At 42.3% G+C, this 26,291-nt stretch overlaps 1 protein-coding gene across 5 annotated transcripts in view; it reads left to right on the top strand.

Moving 5' to 3' along the window:
* The window catches only part of CUL1 (cullin 1), an 80,918-nt gene extending 57,836 nt beyond the window's left edge, over positions 1 to 23,082 (top strand). For all 5 annotated transcript variants that reach the window (XM_075212512.1, XM_075212513.1, XM_075212515.1 and 2 more), the window contains 10 exons: positions 129 to 260; positions 1,476 to 1,593; positions 8,231 to 8,307; positions 11,322 to 11,453; positions 11,708 to 11,800; positions 12,065 to 12,112; positions 12,998 to 13,080; positions 15,188 to 15,293; positions 15,922 to 16,035; positions 22,492 to 23,082. In XM_075212512.1, the coding sequence (XP_075068613.1) occupies positions 129 to 260; positions 1,476 to 1,593; positions 8,231 to 8,307; positions 11,322 to 11,453; positions 11,708 to 11,800; positions 12,065 to 12,112; positions 12,998 to 13,080; positions 15,188 to 15,293; positions 15,922 to 16,035; positions 22,492 to 22,572 (984 nt within the window). In that variant the 3' untranslated portion in view covers positions 22,573 to 23,082. The remainder of the gene's footprint in view (positions 1 to 128; positions 261 to 1,475; positions 1,594 to 8,230; positions 8,308 to 11,321; positions 11,454 to 11,707; positions 11,801 to 12,064; positions 12,113 to 12,997; positions 13,081 to 15,187; positions 15,294 to 15,921; positions 16,036 to 22,491) is intronic.
* Positions 23,083 to 26,291: the final 3,209 nt, after the last annotated feature.

Below are 26,291 nucleotides of genomic sequence, written 5' to 3'. Positions count from 1 at the left end.
ACACAGATGTTTAAACCTGGCTGACTTTAATTTCACAAGTAGCCTTTTTAAAGGGAAAAAAAACAGCTTTTTGTGTTTATTAATCATTGAAAACTGAGGGAACTTTAAAAACTCTCTCTATTTTACAGATGGTGGTTTTTAAGTATATAGAAGATAAGGACGTGTTTCAGAAATTCTATGCAAAGATGCTTGCAAAGCGTCTCGTTCATCAGAACAGTGCGAGTGATGATGCTGAAGCAAGCATGATTTCCAAACTTAAGGTAAGGGACTCTGGAGCGCGGCTTTGATCGCTGGTGTCACTCTGTCCCCGTTATAGTATAAGTAAGATAAGTACTTTTTTTTTTTTTTTAAGCATGCATCTTGCATGTCATTTTCTAAGTGGTCCTTCTACAAATTATGATCTCATAATCTCTCTGGAGGTTGAAAATATTGCTGCCAGTTAGAGACACAGGCTCATGACTCTCAGTATTTAATGTGAAGGCAAAGAGGGGAGGAGGAAGGGAGGATTTCACAGTACACATAGCAGACAGAGCTCAGATTTTAAATCATGTGACTATGGTTGTAATGGTAGTCCATGACACACTGCAGAAATATAAATCGCTAAAGGCAGCTTGATGAAACAAACCAAGGAAAAATAGTAAATAGCATTTTTCTTATAGCTTGCCACTCTGACTTATTTTAAACACCCTTCATTTTTTTTGTGGGATTGCTGCTTTAAAAGCTATAACAATAAGACCGCTTGGCTACAAAGCAAAAGTCACTTTAAAAACAAGGGGCACTAAGTGATTGCAGCTTTTTTTTTTTTTTTTTTTTTTTTAAGGCGGTGTTGAAAAATAGCCTTCCCCAAAAAGAAAGTCCTCTCATTGAGTTGGGTACGTGAGGTCGATGACCAAAATGCCCAATATAATTTACTCTGGCTACTTCAGCGAGACGGTGTGATTCTCTGCATATTTATAATCCCTACTGTTTGTAAAGGTAATGTCCAAGTATTGTAAGCAATGAAGATCTTGACAGCATTCATTTACGTCACTGTGAAACGCGACTCTATTATTGCTGTTGCTAAAGGGGTAATGGACGGAGGCGGAGACTGTACAATAGAGAAGCGTTTCACATTGACGTAATTGACTGCTGCCGGGATCTTCATTGCTTGCAATACTTGGACGGCACCTTTACAAATGGTAGGGATTCTAAATCTGCCGGGAATCACACCGTTGGGGTAAGTTATATCTGCGTTTTGGTCATCGATAAATTGACCACCACCGCCCTCATTATGGTTTTTAAATCAAAGATCTTCCATAGCTGACAAGCATGGACTCTGTCAAATCACAGGAAACCATGCTTTGCAACCAGGGTTTCTCGTGGTTGCAGGAGCAGGCAGGGGTTGTGAATTTTGATGCAGGATTTAATTGTATTATTATACGTTGTATAATAGCATTGTCTTTTTTTTTCACACCGTATGTACATTCTCTTTACAGCAAGCTTGTGGTTTTGAATATACTTCAAAACTGCAGAGAATGTTTCAAGATATTGGTGTCAGCAAGGACTTAAATGAGCAGTTTAAAAAGCACCTAACAAATTCAGAGCCACTTGACTGTAAGTAGCACGGCTTGACTGAATGTTCATTGATACTGTGTGACATTTGCAGTATTACACTTTTTTTTTTTTCCATGACCATAAATAATTTACTACTGTTATTAAAATATAGAACATCATTTTTGTTTTAGGATTTATGTACTTGCTGTTAAATCTGTCTAGTTTAACTTGCTGTGGAAACAGGGAGATGGGTATAGGCCTGCAACCAGGAGGCGAAGTGACCCCCGCGGTATGAGACTAGCTACTTAGTACAAAAAAATAAAAATTTTAACAGAAGCAAATGGCCAATCGCAGAAAATAATATCTTAAATGACAGTGTTAAATAGTATGTTTAGAGAGCTAAATGAGTGGGAAAGCTGCGTCCTCCAATGAGGTACATGAGGAAGGATTAATTTGCTATACTGGGGTAGGGGGGGCAGGATGCAGATGAAAAATCACTAGGATTCTACAGCCTACTACTGCTTGTGTTTGAAGGACCAAGTTGCCACTTTGCAAAACTATTCCAAAGGCTTGCTTCCATGAGGCCCTGGATGTCCAGATTCTGAAGAGACTGGATTGTCAATATCCCAAAGCTTTCACTGATTCCAGCCCAGTAGATGAGTGTTTGTTGGGTTGGCTTTCGACACACAGTGTCAGATGTTCCTTCCAGAGGGCGATATTTTTTCCATACAGAACAAGACCAGATTGTTACTAGCCAAAAGTGGAGTGTGTCTGCTCCAGTGTTATACAATTGCTGGGGACCATAGTGTCTGTGTTCGCACAGTTCCACTCAAGACCACTTCAGTGGGAAGTTCTCAGGAAATGGTCCAAGTCCACCTTTCAGCTGGACTAGCAAATCATGACTTTATCCACGTGCAAGCATCAGTTACTCACTTTGTGCTTGAAAAAGACCAATCTCGCAAAATGTCAGTTCTGCGCAAAGTCCAGGGCGTGGTAAACAAATGCCATGATTATCCCATCAGAATTTCGTCTGGTGTACCTGTTGCTGCTGATTCCATTGCTCCAGCAGGTGGCAGCTCTGGATTGGTTGTGCAGGGCTTGGTATTTGGACATCCTAGGGATTGCTGTGCGTTTGCATTACCCTGTTGCCTCTTTGTCCTGATGACTACCGAGACTTCGATCCTTTTGGGACAGTTTTTTATTTTTTCCGCTTAAGGTTATACAGGCGATGATTAAAGCTAGAAAAACCATCTTCAGCAAATTATTGTCGTGTATGGGAGGTTTCCATTCAGTTGTTTTGAGGGTCAAGGGTTTCACACCACTTGGTTTAGACTCATACCTTGCTTCCTACAGGATGGTTTTGACAAATGGCCTCAGGCTCTCATCTTTAAAGGTGCGGGTCTCTGCTCTGTCCTTCTTCCAGTGCAAGTTGTCAGTAATGTGAATTGTGCAGATCTTCCTGCAGGGAGTTCATGTTCAGGCCCCCTTGTACATCCTACTGACCCATGGGATCTCAATTTAGTGCTCAGGATGCTTAATAGAGATTTGTTGAAGCCCTTGGAATCTGTTGATCTCCACTAGGTTGTGTATTTACTGGCCATATGTTTGACTTAATGTGTGTCCGAGTAGGGGTGCTGTGCTGTAATTCCACCCCCTCTTCTTGGTTTTTCACTCGGACGGAGTTGTGCTTCACACCAAACCCTCCTTTTGTTCCAAAGGTGGTCTCTTATTTTCACTTGAATCGGGAGATTGTTCCAAAATTTTGTCCTAAGTCTCCCATTTTTGATAATTCTTTGCAACTTCTGGTTGTGGTCTGGGCTCTCAAATGTGGACCATACAGGTCTGATTTAGAAGACCAATAACTTTCCATTCTGTATTATGCACCAAACAGGATTTGACCTGCCTCTAAGCCATCAATTTCCTGTTGGATAAAATCATCTTTTCATTTGGCCTCATTCCTGGCAGTTGGTGCTTCCTGAACAGGGTGTCATGGTCCTTCTGCTGAGCAGCTGTGCAGAGTCGCTACATGGTCTTCTGTTCACACTGTTTCCAAATTTTACAAGTTGCATGCTTTAGGTGCAAGGTCTTATATGCGACTGTTTTAGAGCAATACCTCCTTATGTTGCAACTTTTGAATGTTCGCTTTGATGCATTGTTTAAATTAAATTCCATTGGGGGGAAACAGCATTACCTCCCCTCGCTCTGGCTGTACTGTTTGTTGTTGTACATGTTCTAGGTATTCTGTTACCACTATTATTATTATTATTTATTTATAAGGCGCTACAAGGCATCCGCAGCGCCGTACAGAGACAAACAAAATCACAATACAATGGGAGACAGCACAGTACAGTAAACACAGCAACTCAGTACGCTCAATGCACAGCTAGAGAGGGCGGGGAAGGGGGAGGGAGGATCCGAAAACGACGGGGCCCAAGAAGGGGGGCGCAGAAGACAGGGAGACCCCCAGGGGGGAGGAGGGAGCGAAAGTGGACGTGGGGTGGAGGACCTTTGAGGAGGAGGGCTAAGTAGCTGGAGAGCAGAGTTAGAAGTGGTGGAAACAGGAGGAGAGATGGCCCTGCTCAGAGGAGCGTACAATCTAAGGGGAGGGGTGGACAGACAGAGAGACGCAGGGGAGAGAGGGAGAGTAGGGGGACAGAGGCAGAAGATAAGGTAGGAAGTTAAGTGGGAGACAGAAAGGCTTTAAGAAAAAGGTGGATTTTTAGGGCCCGTTTGAAGCTGGACAGATTAGGGGAAGTTCTGATGGAGGGAGGGAGCTTGTTCCAGTGGAGGGGGGCAGCGCGGGCGAAGTCTTGGATACGCGCGTGGGAGGAGGTTATAAGGGGGGGAAGAGAGGCGACGGTCAGAGGCAGAACGGAGAGGGCGGGATGGAGCATGAATAGAGAGGAGGGTGGAGATGTAGGGCGCAGTGGAGTTGGCGAGGGCCTTGTAGGTGAGTGTGAGGAGCTTAAAGAGGATTCTGAAGGGGAATGGGAGCCAGTGAAGGGCTAGGTAGAGGGGGGAGACAAAAGAGGAGCGGCGAGAGAGGAAAATAAGCCTAGCTGCAGCGTTAAGGACGGATCGAAGGGGATCGAGATGAGAGTGGGGGAGGCCAGTGAGGAGGAGGTTGCAGTAGTCCAGGCGGGAGATGATCAGAGAGTGGATAAGGCATTTGGTGGCATCTTGGGAGAGGAAGGGCCGGATGCGAGCGATGTTGCGCAGCTGAAAGCGGCAGGATTTAGCAAGAGAGAGGATGTGGGGGCCAAAGGAGAGAGAGGAGTCGAGGATGACACCAAGGCAGCGAAGTTGGGGGACAGGGGAGATAGAGGTGTTGTCGACAGTGATGGAGAGGTCAGAAGGGGATGGGGTATGAGAGGGAGGAAAAACTATGAGCTCAGTTTTGGCAAGGTTAAGTTTGAGGAATCGAGAGGACATCCAGGAGGAGATGGCAGAGAGGCAGGCGGACACCCTAGAGAGGAGGGAGGGAGAGAGATCAGGAGAGGAGAGGTATAGTTGAGTGTCGTCAGCGTAAAGGTGGTAGCTGAAGCCGAAGGAGCTGATGAGTTCACCCAGGGAGGAGGTGTATAGAGAGAAGAGTAAGGGTCCTAGAACAGAGCCCTGAGGGACCCCGACTGGAAGGGGGGGAGAGAGACCCAGAGGTGGTGACAGAGAAGGAACGGTGAGTAAGGTAAGAGGTGAACCAGGACAGGACTGGGCCGGAGAGGCCGAAAGACTGGAGGGTGTGAAGGAGGAGGGGGTGGTCAACGGCTGCAGAGAGGTCAAGGAGGATGAGAAGGGAGAAGTGGCCCCTGGCTTTTGCAGAGAGGAGGTCATTGGTGACTTTAGCCAGGGCAGTTTCAGTGGAGTGGAGGGGGCGGAAACCAGACTGGAGAGGATCAAGGAGGGAATATTCGGAAAGGTAGGAGGTGAGACGGCTGCAGACGAGCCTCTCAAGAATTTTGGAGGCAAAAGGGAGAAGAGATATGGGGCGATAGTTCGAGAGAGAAGTGGGGTCGAGATTAGGTTTCTTAAGAATGGGGGATACGAGAGCATGTTTGAAGGAGGAGGGGAAGATGCCAGTGGAGAGGGAGAGATTAAAGAGGTGAGCGAGGTGGGAGCAGGTGGTGGGGGAAAGGGAGCGAAGAAGGTGGGAGGGGATAGGATCCAGGGGGCAGGTAGTGGGGGGGGGGGAGGATAAAATGAGAGAGTGGACTTCTTCGCCGGTGGTGGGACGGAAGGAGTGGAGGGGAAGGTGGTTGGGGGGGGAGCGCGTCCAGAGCGGAGGTGAGGGTGTGATTGTAGAGGGAGACCGCCTGGTTGGGGCAGGCCTGGGAGGAAAGGGGAGAAAGGAGGGTATCGAGAGAGGAGGACAGAGAGGCAGGGTCAAGAGCATCGAGGTTGCGTATGGACAGAGTAGGTTTGGGCAGGAGGAGGGGAGCAGGAGAAGAGGAGAGAGAGAAGGAGAGGAGATGGTGGTCGGATAGAGGAAAGGGAGAGATGGAGAAGTCGGAGAGATTACATAGGTAGGAGAAGACAAGATCAAGGGAGTGACCAAGGCAGTGGGTAGAGGAGGAGGTCCATTGGGTGAGACCAAGGGAGGAAGAGAGGGTGAGCAGTTTGCTGGAAGCAGGGTAGGTGGGGTTGTCGATGGGGATATTAAAGTCACCGAGAATGATCGAGGGGAGATCGGAGGAGAGGTAGTGAGGAAGCCAGCTAGCAAAGTTGTCAAGGAAGAGGGAGGTGGGGCCAGGGGGGCGGTAGATGACAGTGACACGGAGATGGATGGGGTAGAAGAGGCGGATGGAGTGAGCTTCAAAAGAGGAGAAGGAGAGGGAGGGTTCAGGGGGAATGACACGAAAAGTACAGGTGGAGGAGAGGAGGAGGCCAACTCCACCGCCAGGGCGGGCACCAGGCCTAGCGGAGTGGGTGAAGGAGAGGCCACCATAGGAGAGGGCAGCGGGGAGTTAGGCCCTCTCTACCCCTAGTTAGGCCCTCTCTACTGGGCGCAATAATATGTACCAAAAATAGATAACTGAGAGTGCAACTTTCTTCATTGCTGATTATTTTGATTATAGTTCTCACAGAGAACTGTGTCGGTGGGATTTAAGGATCGCCTGCACATGCCCAACTTCTATTGCTGGGGCTTGTGTGTCCTGAGCAGGCTCCCAGATGTGTGGGATCCAGATACAGTAAATGGTAGACCTCGGCATTCCACCAGTGTGTCCAGAGTCTTGCACTTACAATATAAATAGTATATTGTTAACATACAATTGCTGGGCAATGTTTCTGCTGAACCTCAGTTGGCACCTGCAGAGTTATGGAAAGCATGCTACACTGCGTGGGATCCTGACACGCTCTGTGAGAATGGAGGTGGAGCAGAAGTGGAGGACAGGATTTTTGTGCCACTCAAAACGTCTGAGTTATAACCTTGTAGGACTTGTGCCAAGGGTTGCTGGCACCTGTGCTTGACTGTCTTGGGGAAAGTCACAAATCAAATTGTGATGAAATACCTAAAGGTCCACCTGTACATACTCTTTATAAACACTTCTGGATTAAATACCCTTTCACCTGGTATCTACTTACTCATGATTTAGAAAGTGGGGGGAGACTTTCACTACCAGCAAGTGCACGCTTGTTATCTTCTAGGTATGTGTGCCTGTGTATTGGTCAGAATCCTTGTGACATCCCTTTCCTTCTTTTCCTGTCTCCTTGTGAGTGATGAATACAACCGTGGTGGTTTCTGATTGTACCTGTGACCATCTCTAAGGTCATAATCCAATGGATAAGGGTGTGGAAAACCACCCTCTGTATCATAATATTTATGGGATGATGCATTTCATCCAGTAACTAGTGGCATTTAACCTTGAGGGAATTTAGAACGTGAATCTTCCTGGCAGACTTGTGTCTATAGATGTTAGACACCAATGGCTAGCAAAAAAATTACAACCTCTAAGATTGTCACCATCCGTTCCGGTACTATCATGTACTTGGGTGGTGGTGGTGCAGAGGATCAATGACTGAGAGCAGGCAACAGATGTTTTCCTGAGGGAAAATTATTCTGACCTAAATTGTACTTTCCAGACCCAGAAATTTAATTCTTTGAACAAGAATCTGGGAAGTCCTCTGATAAACCAACCAAAAGTCAACAGTGGTTATGGTCAGGAGTAGGCTAGCATTGTTCTCCTTTCACGTTGCTGTTTTCATTAGGTGTTTCAGGTATGGGACCTTTGTGACCCCAGTAACCTGAAAGCTGTTAATATAGACACCATGACTGTAAATGCCTCTAAGCTCTTGGTACGTTGTGGGTGGCAGCCAAATTGAAAATCTGCAAATAGATTAAGAGGTGGGAGAGGGCAAGTTCTAGTTCATCACTATATTGCAGTATGAAAATAAGCCTGCAGAGTATGTGTGTGCTACATGCAAAAACAAGAAACTTTGTTCTTCTGCTTAAAAATAAAAATGAACCACTTCCATCACAACATGGTTTGGCTGGGTCCAAATGTACACCCTTTAGCTGGATTTGCTTATAACTCTAAATGAGGCCCTTAGTGTCCAAACTCCTGGAGGCAGGTTATATTATCTCCTTCCAGTGTCCCCCAGTGTATCACAGGAAATATGTGGTGTTTTGTTATCACTCATTTTGGGCTCTGTAAACGATAGTATTTGAGTATGTGTTAATTTTCTGTCTCTCACTCTGCAGTGGATTTCAGCATACAAGTTCTCAGCTCTGGTTCGTGGCCTTTTCAACAGTTCTGCACGTTTGCTTTACCCTCTGAGGTATAGTGTTTTATTTGCCGGTCTACCTCTGTAAAGAGATCGTTTATCTGAAATACTGTAATTTGCTTACAGGTTGATTCTACATACAGAGAAAATATCTTTTTTTTTAATGGGTTCAGCAAAAAACCCTCTTAATGCTTAAGTAATGTTTTAATAATTTACATAATATACATTTTGGATATGATAATACATCGTTAACACGGACATGAAAAACATAAATAACTTTTCATATATAGTTTTATTTATATACCGAGTAAGGATTTATTTCATAAATTAATATACAGTAATTCTAGGATACATTTAATATTTCCTGCATAATTTTCAACTTTGCGTCCGTGTGTACTAAAAGTAGCGCTGAATGTTTTACTGCCTTTCATTTGATTTAAACAATTTACCATTTTTAAACCATGTGCAACGGGCAGCATTTCTTGCAAAACACACTATATTCTTCAAAACCAACTGTTCACATTTGCATGGAGACTGCCTGAAAAGTACAGTCATGGCCAAAAGTTTTGAGAATGACAGAAATATTGGTTTGCACAAAGTTTGCTGCTTCAGTGTTTTTAGACCTTTCTGCCAGATGTTGCTATGGTATACTGAAGTAAAATTACAAGCATTTTATAAGTGTCAAAGGCTTTTATTGGCAATTGCATTGAGTTTATAAAAAGGGCGACAATGGACATCAGCAGTTCCCCCAACCTTTGCAGCACTTAAAGCGGAGATTTTAGATATAGTTTTTTTTAGACAGGAGAGCTATTCTTCCTGACATAGAAAAAGGTGGAGAGAAATTTCAGAAAAAGTGGGGGAGTGTATATTGAATCACTATATCCTACAGTCCAGGGTATGATAACAAGGGTTATCATACCCTACGGTCTCTCTACTTGTGGAAGCACACAGTTAATGGATATATCTGTGCTCCCGCATAACTAAGGAAGCATAGAACCCTATTTTCAGACTATTAATAATTACATTTGTGCACATGTATAATCTCGGAGCACAAATATAGATTAATCTGTATACCTATTTTTAGGTTTATGTATATTATGTTCTAAACTTAGTGGGGATATCAGCGGAGCTTTGCAAATTATTTTGCAATTTTATTTCACATTCTTTCACTATACACTCAATTTTAGTTCTAGACGTTTGGTAATTTTTCACTTGTTTTTATATTTCACTCTCTATCTTGTCCTCTATTATGATACCAAAAATCAATAAGTTATGTTTTAAATTTTCATTATCCCATAGTGCCTCTAAATATACTCACTTTGTCTTTCCTTTGTGTATATCTATAGTATTGAGTGCAGGGTGCTCACTTTAAGGAATCATTCTCTTTCCTTAACAATATTAGGGATAACGACACTAATTTGTACCTAGTGCTGTTTGTCTACCCTTCTCCTACTTTCCCCCTTTGATGAAGTTAATTGAGTGTAACAGACAAGATATGCGTACTGTCAATTGGCAAATAGTACTTTGATGACTCTCTTATGGCTCTCCCTACACCCCTCGGCTAAGGAACATTTTTATTTTATTTTTCGGCGTTGGTAAAAGAGGGACTTATATTCCCCTCTGTAATTAATAGAGACAACTATCATTCCCTCCCCTATTTTATGTTTTGTTTTTTTTTTATTAGGTTTGTTCCCCCCTTTCCATTATTCTATACGGAATATTTTTTTCTAGTCACTTTCACTTGCATTTAAGTATTGGTAAGGTTATTCATACTTTTCTCTCATAACACAAGGAATGTAATACAGCTATTTAGGATGACATTTGTTATTGAGTGTCTGTATTAAAATGTTATGAGATTTTCAATTATATCAAAATGTATGTAATTGATTTTATGCACAATGTCTTTGACACTATTAACTTGCTTTCTCTGTGTCTTTCAAAAAATAAATAAAAAAAAAAAGAGTTTAAAAGTTTATAAAAAGGGTCAATATTTGCAGTGTTGAGTCTTCTTTTTGAAGACCTCTGCAATTCGCCCTGGCATGCTTTCAATCAACTTCTGGGACACATACTGACTGATGGCCGCCCATTCTTGCCTAATCCATGCTTGGAGTTTGTCAGAATTTGTGTGTTTTTGTTTGTCCACCCACCTCTTGAGGATTGACCACAAGTTCTCAATGGGATCAACATTTGGGGAGTTTCCTGGTCATGGACCCAAAATTTTGATGTTTTGATCCCTGAGCCACTTGGTTATCACTTTTGCCTTACGGCAAGGTGCGCCATCATGCTGGAAAAAGCAGTTCGTCACTAAACTCTTCTTGGATGGTTGGGAGAAGTTGCTCATGGAGGATGTTTTGTTATCATTCTTTATTCATGGCTTGTAAATGCTTGTAATTTTATTTCAGTATACCATAGCAACATCTAACAGAAAGGTCTAAAAACACTGAAGCAGCAAACGTTGTGAAAACCAATACTTTGGCCATGACTGTGTGCTTGAAATTGCTAATTTAATTACAGAGATCATATTACTTGTACTGAAGACTTATTTTTTTACTTTTATTTTATTTTTGAAACTACAGTTTGTTAAACTGTTCAAGGTGACAGAGAGGCTTAAAGGGGGAATTTGTAGCAAATTAACATGCAACTGTAGAAGCAATTATAAATGCAATGTAAAAATCTGAAACTCTATCAGCCCTCTACTGTAATGTGGTAGGGGGTAATGAATGTCACCTAATGTCTATAAGAGCTATGGATGGTTGTCACAATCTCTGTGAGCAGCTATAAAGTTTTCTCGATCATACAAATGTGACTTGTTCTGGAGCAACAATACACACGTTCCCCCCCCCCCCCCCCCATAGCGTCACTTATGCCTCCATAAATTGACATGCTGCATACTGGTTCAGCTCGAAAACTGGGTCCCTTTTTTAAATGAGTTTTGTGTCTCCTATTTATTTCTCTTTGTTTAGTTAAATGAAGGTGTCGTGTAAAATTAGTTATAAATTCTCTGGTTCCCTTGAAGAAACTACATCCACCCAGTTTCCATGAATGAAAGTATATTTTATTTGTTACAGCTGGAACGAAGTTACCAGAGGTTTACAGCTTTTTATGCCAGTCGTCACAGCGGGAGAAAACTGACTTGGTTATATCAGTTATCCAAAGGGGAATTGGTTACCAACTGTTTTAAGAACAGATACACCTTACAGGTGGGTATATGCAGAACTTAATAGAGTATTGGTTCAAATATGTTTTGAATGGTTAGTGAACAGAAACTTAACAACCTCTTGCTTTTGAAATTACTAATAGGGTATTGAAGCTTTCATGCATCATTGTGTGAATTGAAACTGCGGATGGGAAATATCTTGAAGGAAGTGGGTTTCGTTTGAAGGAACATAATTGTTCTGTGATTTAGTATGCTTTATTTGTAGATGTTTGACATTTACTCTTACTCTTGTTTTAGGCATCCACATTCCAGATGGCAATCCTGCTTCAGTATAACACAGAAGATGCCTATACAGTGCAGCAGCTGACAGACAGCACACAGATAAAACTGGTACAATTTTGGTTGTTACATATTTTCCAAAAGACAAACCTGTTATATTCCGATGTTAATCACTGTGTAGCTTCACCATGTGCCTGGTACTGGAGTGTGAGGTCTGCTGCTCCCAGGCTACACAAATGAACAGAAGTAGCTGCTGATTTTTTTTTATTTTTTATTTTTTATTTTTATTTTTTTTTAATATAATTGAGTCCATGACCAAGTATTTCTTTTAAAACTTTATACCAAACAAAATAGTAATCTCTGTTTCTGTTACAGGACATCTTGGTGCAAGTGCTACAGATTTTACTGAAGTCAAAGTTATTGGTGAGTGAAGTATCCCTGTGTGTTTGGGCTTTTCTGTTTTTTTTATGGAAATATGTATATGGAGATAAAACGCGCACACACACCACAAAGTGGCTAAGTAACCGGGTCTGTGCCATATCAGCACTTCTCCCCACTACCAAGTGGTGAGTTAGACAACCAAACGATTGTTGCCCACAAATGTCACTAATGCAGAAACCGCAGTGGTTGGGCTATTTGTATGGGCCTCAAAGCATTTTGGTCTCCAAAAAAATGGCCGTCATCTGAAATAACTCTGTCAGTAATAGAGACATTGTATGATTAAAGTTTAATTTACCTGAAACTGATGATCTAAGGAAAGATCTATTTAGGAACTTTTCTATGCAACATAGTGAGCAAACCTGTTTATTGCTTCTACATTCCTCAGTGCCGTTCTCCGCATTCATCTATTGACACAGGCAGGCTTGGTCATACAGAATACATTTTTGTGCTTTAGTGATGGCACCAGATTTATGGGTGTGGCATCTATCCTGTTTCTATAGCTTTTTCCCCTTTGACCAATATATTAATGTGAACTGCAAAGAAGCACTGCTCTAGTTTTGTATACTTGACGTTATTCTCAGCGCATATGTTTGCGGCTTGGAAGAGTTGTGGGACTGCGTGGAAAGCCTTGCTATTTTGTAGTATTTAAGAATAGCCACTCATCATAATTCCTTCACCCACTTTGTGTGCCTTTTATATTAACATATGTATAATATTAGAATAACCTATGGGATTTTTTTTCCCCCATCGTAAAAATCTGCAATTGGTTTGAAATTACATTGATCCCTTACTCAGATTTTTCGTAGAATTCGGTCATATATTTTATACTATTTTTAAAATTGATTTGACCATTTTTGTATTAATTAGGTTCTAGAAGATGAAAATGCAAATGTGGATGAAGTGGATCTGAGGCCGGATATCTTAATAAAGCTGTACCTGGGCTATAAAAAGTATGTTCATTTTTATTATTTACCATTTCGCAAAGTCTGGTAGCTGTTTATGAAGCTGTACTGAATAGTCTGCAGTGCCTGGTAGGAGTAAGTGAAGCGAATCCGAATAAGCATTCAATTGACATTTGTTATTTGAAATAACTTGCAAAATATACTAGAACCATACACGCTGCAGTTCTGTCTCATATACAGCTGTATATCCATGAACCTGAGAATCTGTTGATCAAGGATTAAAAATACTCTGCGAAAACTCCATTTCACACGTATCTAAATTCCCACACCTTTACAAAACGTTAGATTCTTTATTTTTAGATTTTCTATGCCATTTTCAAACTAATGGTATCCGTTTACCATACTTAAAGGTTTGTTGTCTGGTGTGTGGATGGAAGTATTATACCCCACAGTTATACCAAATATCCCCAATTCATATAAAAATATTAAATCTGATCAATGTTACCTTGTAGGAGATGTATCCCAAAGATAAACCAATTTGCTGTCTGTGCAGAGTTTTATGGTTTATTTGTCATTCGTATGTTTAACTAAATTGTCAAAAACATGTTGTGACATGTAGGAGCAAGCTACAGAATTTTAAGGGGTCAAGAAATTGTCTGAGATCTGCATCTTGCATTATAGCTTTGTTGCTCTTGTCAAATATATTTGGGTGGTCACAAAGTTAGTTAACACTTTGTATGCTAAAACTGAACTTTGACACTCAACATCCAAGTATTCCTCTAAATGACACTTAGACCTATGTAACGCTTTCTGCTTTGTCGTTGATGTAACATTGACGGGCAATAAGCATTCTAACTCAAGCTTATCATAAAACTACAACCAGACCCCCTATAATTGGTGCCTCTTCCAGCAATGCCATACATTAGATTCCAATGATAATCTATGACAAATGTCCCTATGTTTCTCCTTCTACTATTGTCCTTATGTTAAATACTACAGTACTGTTGGACACCAAAAACTGTTAACCATACCCACAAACTATAAATCATGCCACTTCATGCACTAACCCTGCTTTAATGCAAACCTTCCACCTAATTATGTTTTTTTGTAAGGTTTACTATAAAATATGTATTACCGAGAAGTTTCCTGTGTATAGACGTTACTCACTGAACTTTCATTGGGTGTTATCGCCGGTTTAGGAACTTTCTAAGTATCGCTGCTATATGTACAGGAAGCAGCTCCGCATGCTACATACTTCACTGTGATTTTTCTAATGAACTGCACTCTATATTGGTGAAGACTAATGAGCTGATGGTGAAGATATTAGAGAATGTACTATGTGAATAATATCACATCTACTCTGAAGTTTGCATATTATATCTGGCATGGGCTAGGGTTCTGCATTTTACTTTTGCCATGAAGTATGGCTCCGTCTATGACGTGACCTGCTAGCTGTTTACTGAGCTAAACCTCAAAGATGCTGTGCAAGGATATGAATAGTCCATGAAATATAGCAAGACAGGAACTCTTAACATTGATCTAGTTACCGTTTCAGACCCTCTATAACATATGCTTCACTCGCTTTCACACCTTATTACACACAATCATGTCTCCCACACATTTACTGACTTAAGCAGCCTTACCGTCATGTGCCATAAGGTGTGTGTTAGTTTTTTTTTGTTTTGTTTTTTATTTTAAACAAATTTTAGCAACCTTAGCTGTGATTGCACAATATTTTAGTAGTAATTATTGCATAGATGTTAGTGTAAAATGCTTGCTTATAGAAGGACCCCAGATGTTGGATTTGACACTTAAATGATAAAATGAACAAATATCTATTGGCTTATTATCTTAAACATATAAAGATTTACACTGGTAAGCATTGAAAACAATTCTCTTTTTTTTTTTATTTTTTACTTCATAGTCTTTTTATTGTTGTATAGTTGGTAGCTGGAGAGAAAAAAAACGGTGTGGCAGAATGCTAGCATAGGTCTTTTTTTTTTGGTAGTGTGTTTATTTTTAATTGCACAGGATATTGTACTGATATATAACAGTTTTTGTATAGCTTGTGGTGTGCATTTTCCAATCTAAAAGAATCTGGTCAACAGAGTTTCTATCTTGGCACTTCTTCTGTAATCTTCCCTTTTCTTGGCAGTAAAAAGCTTAGAGTGAACATCAATGTCCCCATGAAGACAGAGCAGAAACAGGAACAGGAAACAACGCACAAAAACATAGAGGAAGATCGAAAGCTACTTATTCAGGTAACACCTGGCCTTCGCGGCCTGTTAAACGCCTTTGTAGTTGAAAATAGGACATGTGTTGACTACATTTAGTTTCTGCAGCCATTTATTTATGAACAGGCTGCAGCCATACTTTGAGAGCCATTGATCTCTCACACTTTGTTACATTAAGGTTTAGTGCACCGAGGTTGCTGTAAAAATATTTGTTTTCCATTTTTATTATCGGAAGTGAGACAAGGTCTGCATCTTACAATAATTCTATTTTTGTAGAGCCTTAATTATTTCTTCTAACAGGGCTTGTCAGGGCACACAATAGCTCAAACATGTTATATTTCTTTATACAATGCTAACACATTACGCAGACCTCCACAGAGACGTTTCTGTGTACTGTTCTCCAATTCAGTTCTTCAAAATTGGTTTGATTTGTATGCAGGGATTAGGTATAGTTTTTGCTCTCCTTTGATGTTTTTTTTACACACATTCTAAATCTGTCTGTTTTAATCTCCAAAATACTTTATTTAATCTTTTAAACAGAGTTGTGCTTTTTTTTTTTTTTTTTTTGATACATTTATTGTGAAGTAGTGTCTTTAAAAAGTGCCTTTGTATTTGATGTACTTGAGCGTTTGGCTCTACCGTTTGTATCACATAGGCTGCTATTGTAAGAATTATGAAAATGAGGAAGGTCCTGAAACACCAGCAGCTTCTTGGAGAAGTCTTGACCCAGCTGTCTTCAAGATTCAAACCACGTGTTCCTGTTATCAAGGTAAATTTGACTAAAAAGGTGAAGTCCTTGGCATGCTTCTGAGTGGTTAATAAAAAAAAATGTTTTATAACTCCACATAAATAACATCCATCTGGGCCCTCACACCCTGTTGGTACTTTAAAGAGCTTTTGCTGAGGAAACACTTGCACTATAGTAAGGGGGAGACCATCGCTGACTTATGCAAGTGTATATCTCTGCTGTCCGGTTTGAAATGCCAAAACCACTTGTTGTCGGACCACAAGGAACCACAATAATGGTTTTTCAGAGCGAGTTCTGCAGTAGTGTAGCAGCTGCAGGCTTTCAGCTTGCTGGCTAGTTCTACTTTTGCTAAATGCTTAGATAAAATACTGTCTTTCTCTTTCATCCAGTCTGGGGGACACTGCTTACCATGGGGTTGTGGAGGGAGCTTGGGGAGTTGGCCCCTAACTAGTTAACTTTAGTACTGCCGACAGACCCCTTCCCTCTACAATCCGCCTGCCCCCTCTTGTTCAGTTTTTTTTTAGGTGCCCGCGGAGTTGGGCAGTGTTTTTTAGTGCTTAGTGTAAATTTCAACTTTTATTTCATTTATTTCATTTTTAGAAACTTTTTTTGCAGGTGGCAGCGCTGGAGTGTGTTCTACTATAGAGAACACACTCACAGCAGTAGCAGCGCAGGCACTCCTCTGTCAGATGGGAGCCAGCGGCTCTCACTGACAGGGACAGGAAGAACGGGTGCCTGAATTGGGAGTGACAAGCGGTCTCACGGACCTTCCAGAACTGGAGGATCCTACTCCTAGAGACAGAAGTCTCTTTAAGAAGGCCAAAAGAAAGGCTAGCCGTTTTCCACCTTCTGTAGAGCTTAAGGATATTGCTGAAGGAGCCTGGAAACAGCCTGATAAAAGGTTCTCTGTCCCCAAAAGATTCTCCTCCCTGTATCCGTTACAGGAGGAAGATGTGGCCCGCTGGGAGACTATTCCAAAGGTCGATATTCCAATAGCCCGATTGGCCAAACACACTTTACTCCAAACCCCGGGTTCAGCATCTCTGCAGGATGTCAATGATCGTAGGGTAGAATCCCAGCTGAAATCTATATTTGCAGCTGCGGGTTCTTCCTTTAGACCCACATTTGCTTCAGCTTGGGTGGCTAGAGCCATGGAAACATGGGCAGACCAGTTAGCAGAGGTCTTACAGGACTCTTACTTCCCCTGGCTTTGCATTTAAAGGAGGCATCGGGGTACCTTTATGAGGCGGCCCAGAACACAGTGGCCGTTTCATCTTCTATTCAGGCTGCATCTATTTCTGCAAGAAGGACGTTATGGCTGAAATCCTGGGAAGGAGATGCGTAATCAAAAGTCAGTGGAAACCATTCCTTTTTCTGCAGCAGGTTTGTTCGGCCCCGAATTGGATACACTGATCTCGCAGGCAACAGGGGGCAAAAGCACTTCCTTGCTGGTATTCCCTAGTAGGAGCCAGAACCCTCGGGTCTGCTCCTTTCGCCAGCCCTTTTGGGGGGCTTCCTTGCCTACGGATCAGTCCCTTAGAGGCAGGCAGCCCAATTCTCGAGGCTCCTCTGCCAGGGGAAGATCCTCGTTTGCAGGTACACGTCATGCCTCCAAGACCCAGGAGAAGCCTGCGTCCTGATGACCACTCTGTTCTTTTAGAGGGTGCGCCAGTGGGGGAACGTCTGTCTATGTTTCAAGAACAATGGGCAGCGTCCTCTCAAGATCCTTGGATTTGGGGCATAATATCAGAGGGGTACAGGATAGACCTGCTGGGCACGGCTCCACATCGTTTCTTCTTAACTCCGTTACCCCGAGATCCATCAAGACGCCAGGCAATACAGGATTGTGTCGCCTCTCTTCTTTCTCAAAGAGTTATCTGCAGGGTCCCAAACTACCAGAAAGGACAGGGCTTCTATTCAAACCTGTTTCTAGTCAGGAAGCCGGACGGCTCCTTTCGGCCCATCTTAAACTTAAAGGGCCTCAATGTGCACTTAAGGGTGGACAAGTTTCAGATGGAATCCCTGAGGTCAGTGATAAACGGCTTAGAGAAGGATCAGTTTTTGGCGTCCATAGATATAAAGGACGCTTGCCTCCGCGTTCCCATTTGGATCCACCATCAATCTCTCCTAAGATTCACGGTGGGATCCTCCCACTATCGGTTTCGGGCCCTCCCATTTGGCCTCTCCACAGCGCCGAGGTTTTTTACGAAGATCATGTCAGTTATGGCAGCATGTCTTCACCTACAGGGAGTTCAGGTAGTACCTTATTTGGACGACCTGCTCATCAAATCTTTCTCGGAGACTGGCTTACGTCACCACTTATCCCTCTCCTTGGCAGCTCTCGAGGGCCGTGGATGGCTGATAAACTTAAAGAAATCTCAGATGGTTCCGTGTCAACGCATGGTTTTCTTAGGGCTCATTATGGACACCAGTCAGCAAAAGGTATTCCTGCCCGTCGAGAAGATCAGTTCTATTCAGAGTGTAACAACTCAGGTCTTGTCTTCTCCCAGCCCCTCAATGCACTTGTGCATGCGGCTGCTGGGAAAGATGGTGGCCTCCTTCGAGACCATTCCATTCGGTCGAGCTCATTCTCGATGTTTTCAGTGGGATCTATTGACGAAATGGTCAGAATCCCACCTACGCTTGGATCTCCAGAAAATAGCTCTATCCCCAAGGACGATAGAATCGCTCCAGTGGTGGCTAGTTCTGGATCACTTGAGGGTGGGCAGGTCCATGCTCATGGATCATAGCAACGACGGACGCCAGCCTGAAAGGTTGGGGGTCGGTAATCCTGCACCTCCGACTCCAGGGACTTTGGTCGGTTCAGGAAGCAGCCTTCTCTATAAATGTGCTGGAGTTAAAGGCTATTCTTTTAGCCCTCCGAGGGGCCCAGAGTCCCCTCCAGAGCCACCCTGTCGGAGTCCAGTCTGACAATGCTACAGCCGTGGCATATGTCAACAGGCAGGGAGGAACCAAGATTGTAGCTGCAATGAACATTGCTGCTCAAATTTTGGTTTGGGCAGAACAATATGTCCCTGCAATATCCGCAGTTTACATTCCAGGAATAAGAAATTGGGAGGCCGACTACTTAAATCGAAACCAAATGATGCCGGGAGAGTGGTCACTCCGTCCGGAAGTTTTCCAGTCTCTGGTTCAGAGGTGGGGTCTTCCGGACATAGATCTCATGGCCTCCAGACACAACAGAAGGGTTCACAGGTTCTGCGCAAGGGCAAGAGACCCCTTAGCGGTGGCAGTGGACGTTATGACTATGTCATGGGAGTTCAGGTTGGGATACCTATTTCCTCCGATTCCCATGCTTCCTCGCGTGCTCAGACGAGTATGGCAGGGGGGGTCTGCCAGTAATTCTGATAGCTCCCTCATGGCCGCGCAGAGTCTGGTACGCGGACATAATCTCTATGGCGGAAGGACAGGGAATTCCTCTTCCCTCACGAGACAACCTGCTTCGGCAAGGTCCCTTTCGTCACCAGAATTTACCTCAGCTCAGTTTAACGGCATGGCTGTTGAGGGCTAGAGGTTTTTCCCCCAGAGTAGTAGACACTTTAATGCGAGCCAGAAAGCCAGTTTCAGCTTGCATCTATCACCGGATTTGGAGAGCCTACGTCAGATGGTGCGAAAATAGGACATGTCCCTCGCCCTCCTTTCGTCTCCCTCGCTTGTTGGCTTTCCTTCAGGATGGCCTGGAGGCAGGACTTCGGTTAGGTTCCCTAAAAGTTCAAGTATCGGCTCTTTCAGTGTTTTTTCATCTGAAACTAGCAGATGTGCCAGATATTAGGACTTTCCTTCAGGGAGTCTTGCATATTCAACCTCCCTATGTTCCGCCTACAGCACCATGGGAACTCAACCTAGTTCTGGATATGCTTAAAGGGCCTCCCTTTGAGCCATTACTTGGTGCAGATTTAAAGTGGTTGACCTGGAAGGTCCTCTTTCTTTTGGCTATCGCATCTGCGCCTAGGGTTTCGGAATTAGGAGCTCTGTCTTGCCGAGAACCATATCTGGTTTTTCACGAGGACAGAGCGGTGTTAAGGACCCTTCCTTCCTTCGTTCCAAAGGTAGTTTCGGCTTTTCATCTGAACCAAGAAATTGTAGTTCCGGTCTTTTCATCTACTTCCCATTCGGATCAGCAGTCTATGGAAAAGTTAGATGTGGTTAGGGCTCTCCGCATTTATGTCAAAAGAAATTCTCAGATTAGACATACCGATTTCTCCATTTGTTCTTTATGATGCCAATAAGAGAGGCTGGCCAGCCTCAAAACAGTCCATTGCAAGATGGGTTACGGCAACCATTAAACAGGCTTACATAAAGGCTAACCGCCCTGTGCCGGAGAGACTTACGGCCCATTCCACCAGATCGGTAGAGGCGTCGTGGGCAGCAAGAAATGGGGCTTCTGCAAACCAGCTTTGCAGGGCAGCCACCTGGTCTTCTGTCCATACATTTACAAAATTTTACCAGTTTAATGTATTTGCATCCGCTGATGCAAATTTCGCTCGTAGTGCTTTGCGAGCGGGATTTTCAGAGTAGTCCCACCCTTAGGGGGCTGCTTTAGAATGTCCCCATGGTAAGCAGTGTCCCCCAGACTGGATGAAAGAGAAAAGAGGATTTATGTACTTGCGTTAAATCTGATTCTGTCTGGGGGACACTGCGATCCCTCCCTTCTGCTTTTCTTCTGTGTGCTCTTGTTTGACTGGCCTTTCCTCCTTGGGCTTTTTAATTAACTGAACAAGAGGGGCAGGGGGATTGTAGAGGGGAGGGGTCTGTCGGCAGTGCTAAAGTTAACTAGTTAGGTGCCAACTCCCCAAGCTCCCTCCACAACCCCATGGTAAGCAGTGTCCCCCAGACGGAATCCGAGAAACGGATTTAACGTAAGTACATAAATTCTTTTTATCTATTCCTTGGGGGTCGGTAATATTTGTTTAATTTAATCCCTTAAGTGCTAAGGACGATTGGGACTTGTCCTCTACATGAACGCTTTGCATTTAAGGTGCAAAGAAAGCCCACTGATCACTTCCTACTGTGATCTGTGGGTTTTTTTGAAAACCCAGAAGAAAATGAATATATCTTCCATTACAAACGTGCATGTACAGTTCATTAAAGTCTGTGGGAAATGCCTGGGATAGGGGAGGCTCTTCTAGAGCCACTATCTTCCTATCCCTGGCAATTAGAAAGCTGGAGGTAACTTCTTTAAAGTGATGGCACCCTTATATTTAGTTATGGCCTGCTGATAGTTTTTGATAAATATCTGATGACCCCAGAAGTGGAGCACATTGGTGAGATGAGTCTCAGCAGCAGATGGGTCTAAAAAATATGTATAAAAACCATCTGGTTACTTTTTACAAGATACACAAACATCTGTCTATGGTGTATTCAGTTAAATTGTGCTATTCTTGATGCGGGTCCTTTTGTCATTAGGCAGCTATTAAGCAGATTACCGGATGGAAACTGGACTGAAATCTGTATCCGTGTACCATCCTGACTGTAATGGACTGAATTAGAAGGAGCCCTTACTACTGGTGTCTGTTTAGAGTGTTGATGGGCTCCTGTTATATTGTGGGGGCCTCACATGCATCCTCTAACTAATTTTGTAGGGCCACACATCACTAGGTTTGGCATTTTGTTAAAACTAAAATAAACAAACATGACAAGCAAATATGTATAGATATATTGTATATTTTATTATACCACAGATTCTTTACTGTGGTTCAGTTTTACTGTGAGCTACCATCACTGAGAAGCTGCACAAACGTGTTTGTGAAGCATGTTCTGAGTACCTGCTCTTGGTGCTTTGCTATATTCGCTTAAAGACATTGTATATAGGAGCTGTGACCTCAGTCCTGTGCATGCATTCTGACCGTTCCTGTAACCAGAGCTTTTACATTAGACCCAGGGTACAGCGATCAAATGCTTCAGAAAAGCATTACTCACTGTAAGTGTATTCCATGTGATTCAGGAGATGCTGCTGTCTTTGTATCAATAGTAACTCTTACTCCAACCGTAGTCACATTAGGGCCCAATAATATAACTGGGCAGTTCTGCAGCAGCTAACAATATTAGCAATAATTCACTGGTAATAATGCCCAATAATATCCCCAGAAGTAGTCAAATTATGGTCAGCAGTAGTAAATATGCCTACTAATGTTGCCCATAATGGCAGAAATAAGTCTCTTTTTAAATCATGTCACCAGTAAAAGGCATACCTAGTGCGTATACACTTGTCTTTGATATTTAATAAAGGAAATAAAATAATGTACCCAATGAATCAGGCAGCCACTCATTGCTACTACTACCAAAGGGCTTTGTGATAGACACCAATTGGGTGCAAGGTTTTATAGTGCCATCAGCAGGCTATTAAGCTGTACTACATCTCTGTATTGCAATTTTATCTTTAGTATAATTGGCAGGTATCAATGTTTGGATGAAAATAATTGCTCAAAATTTGTTTTTTGTTTTTTTACTCCTTAGAAATGTATTGACATCCTTATAGAGAAAGAGTATCTGGAGCGTGTGGATGGAGAAAAAGACACATACAGTTACCTGGCTTGAATAAAAAGAAAATTTTATACATATATTTAGAAAATGCCTGATTGGGTAAACGTCATTTGTGTGACACTCGACAGATAGTAAGTTACGTTATGGAAAGAATGGTGACACAGAAGAACTTCATAGGAGCTTATTTGTTGCCACCTGGTCCGACACTTTTTAACCACACAGGAAAGAGGACTCCAAAATGCCAGCCTCAGGACTGACACCATTTCAAGCATGTAAATATGGATATATGGACACCAATGCCCTTTAATTTAAGAACTGAGGGTAGCCTGTACCCAAGCAAAACAGATGTTTGCATGCTACCACCTCCCTCCTTTTAAATCAGTACATTTTGGCTGTATGGGCAACCGATGTCAATGGAGCTAGTCCCTAGTTATATTGGCAGCACAATGAATTAGCGTATGGATGGACCTAATGTAATCTGCTATGAATTTCCATTTGTATAGTGTGTTTCATTTTTTTAATGTGTGAAAATAAAACAAAAAATATATAAAAAAAAAAAATTAATCTGTACCAAGTTTTTTTTTTTTTGTTTTTGTATCAGTACAATATAAATCACTAACTATAATGTGACAAACTAGTAAGAGATTGGGGCTACTACTAGATCTACTGAAGACCTGAAGTTGGTTGGATGCAAAAATGGATGGCTGGAACTTGTCCAGAATGGAGAGTATCTTCCAATTTATTTATTTTTCTTACAAAATGCCTACAAATAACCCCCATCAGTATTCACCAATTGGGTCCACAATGTCCTTAATCTTTTTACAACTGAGCAAGGACACCACTTGCATGCGCTGCAATGATATAAGAAGAGGTTTCTGTGTCTTCCACTCTACAGAGCTCTTTGAAGGACAGGCTATTCATTTGACCACGTCCACAGTTATGTTAAATTTGTCACTAGGCACAAGTGAAATAATGATGGGGAGGCTTTGGGATGACCTAAGGGGATTATGGGATTGAGCGAAATATAATGTCTGTGTTTGGCAAAATAAACTAAGCACGCCATTACAGGAGCTAGGAAAATTCCTACCGCTGCCCTCGGTCTCCTGCCTTTACCTGCAGCCTGGAGATGGACCATGCGCCTTATGTAAAGGCTGCATACAGGAGAACTCTGTACAAAACCTTCCATACATAGGGGTACATCAAGTGAGAGTTGTCTAAAAATAGACATTCTCTTACATTTATATTGGCAAAGTGCTTATTGATCTGTATCGGGTGAACTATCTTTATTTTCATAGGTACTTTGTCCAATCTCATACAATTTGCAGTGTTGTATGTATAGTTTACATAACAGCAAATTGCAGAACAGTGAAATTGAGAGTTGCTAAATGGACACAATCCATGTTCTGCAATTTACTCATTTATGTGAATAGATGCTATGAGTTGTCATGTGACAGAAGAAAAAATCTCACCTAAAAACAATTGCATGTGACTGAAAAGTCTCAGTTCTCCAATGTGCTTAGTCATGTATTTTAATGTTGTGCATTGTGCCTAACTAGAATGTATTCATCTCTGCAAAAAAGGCAGAAGCAGCCAATGTGTTGTCTGGAAAAAAAAATGATACTGCAGATACCTAGAGATTGGTTAGGTAATAGTGATATTACTGAAGCACAATATTCATAGTGGATTTATAGGTTAAATTGACATGAACATTGGTGCAAACCACAAAATGGTTGTCTCCACTGTGTATAGGTGACAGGTGCTATTTAACTAGCTTGGTGATAATCTAGAACCATTTTCCTGGTCAAAAAAATGAGGATGTTATAAAGTGAAGATGCGGATGATGAAAGTGATTCTTCTATCAACATGCTACATGCTGTATTTAGACATTGGAATCTCTAAGGTATGACTAACAGGATTCCCCATCACTTTCATTATATTTACTTGCGCTTGGTCAGAGTTGTGCTATTCTAAAGTTCCCTTTCAACGTTGCTTCTGGTCATGTATAATAAGCAAATACAGTGATTTACCTTCTTAATGGGTACACCACCCTCTTGTAGTGAAGTGACATTGTAACTGCATGAATGGCATACATAATGATATGAAGATTGTATTCTATAACTAATGCAGTATATGATCTGTGTAGATAATTGGGTGGTGGCTTGTAATATCCAGTAATTCTATTCCTTGATATCCCTCTGTGACAGTATTACTAGCTACACAGTGGATTGCCTGTAGGCTCTACAAATAACTAAAGCATGGTCTGTAGCTGTCTAAGACTGTTAGCACCTAGGTCAGGCCTGACCAATTGGTGACACTCCAGGTGTGAAACTACAAGTCCCAGCATGCTTTGCCAATAGTAAGCCAGCCCATAAGTGGCAGAGTATATTGGGATTTATAGTTTCACAACACCTGGAGAGCCACAGGTTGGCCAGGGCTGAACTAGGTGCTCACCACTGAGCACTTGCATAGCTTTGTCTGCTGTAGCTTTTGCAGAACACTGTCTATAGTAGTTGAGTAGCTAAAAAAGAACACAAAAAAATCTGTCTATAGTTGCCATGGTTTACCTGGAGATTCTCTTCCTTATCAGATGCGGACCTTAATTACTGCTTGGGGTGCAGTGGTACTGGCTGAATTGGTAGGTGTTCTGAGAAGTATGGTCTGCAGTACCTTCTGCTAAGTACAGACTATTTTAAAGTGTGTGCATTTGCACCAGTTTGTTGTATATAGGCTTGGCTAGTTTTGGCTGTGATCTCTGTAAAGTGAAGAGCTTTGTCTTTAGTTTCTTAAGCACTGTTATTTGTCTATTGTCTTTCTATGGTATTTTTGTTTATTTCTAAAAAAACAAAACACGAGTGCCTATACAGAGACAAACCTAAAGTCCCTTAATTCTGTTTTTTTCAGGCAGATGGGTTTATGTGATGGAGCTCTGAAAACAGGACATACATAAAACAAGGACATACAAGGTAGATAAAATAAACGCAGTCATGAAAGCAAAGGATATGAAGGACCCTGCTCATTAGAGAGCTTACATTCTAAATGGAAGAGGGCACAGCTGAAACACGAGCAAATGTGGTTTAGTGGAAATTGGGACAGTTGTGAGGGTGCATTAGTGTGAATAGTATTATTGGGGGTAAGGTCACCAAAAAAAAAAAAAGATGGGTTTTCAAAGAGCATCTAAAGATTTGAAGGCTGTGGGAAAGTCTGAGTATGGTAGGGAATTCCATAAGTGCAGCACGGGAGGAGTTTTGTAGGTGGGAGTGAGAGGTGGTTACCAGGGACAAGACGAAGGTCTGAGGTAGATCTAAGAGGGCAGGAGGAAAAGTAGCTTGATATGAGATTTGAGATGCATGCAAGGGCAGTGTTTGAGAGCTTTGTAGGTAAGGGTGAATAATTTGAAATTGTAAATCCCTACATTGGATCCCTGTGTCCTCCAGAATCAAAGTGGCACAGTGAGAGAGGAAGATCAGCCTTGTAGCAGCATTTAGGATGGATTTAAAGTGTGGCTATATGGGTATCGGGTATGCCAGATTGCAGGAGGTTGCAATAGTCAAGATGGGAAATGAGTAAATGGATAAGAGTTTTGGTATCGTGTTGAGCAGGGGCGGGCTGGGCAGGGGGGCATTGGTCCCCCGGGCCGCTCGGTCTGACCCCTGTTCGGGCCCATGCTCTGTTGATGGTGGGGGCATACTTTGCTGACAGGTCCACCACCGTCTCATTGGTTTAAATAAAAAAAAATTGAATTTTGCTCCGTACCATTGAAACATGGAGGGGAC

The sequence above is a fragment of the Mixophyes fleayi genome, chromosome 5, assembly GCF_038048845.1.
Source record: "Mixophyes fleayi isolate aMixFle1 chromosome 5, aMixFle1.hap1, whole genome shotgun sequence".
Taxonomy (NCBI): Eukaryota; Metazoa; Chordata; class Amphibia; order Anura; family Limnodynastidae; genus Mixophyes; species Mixophyes fleayi.
The sequence above is the reverse complement of the archived record's forward strand: the minus strand, read 5'-3'. Positions and strand labels throughout refer to the sequence as shown.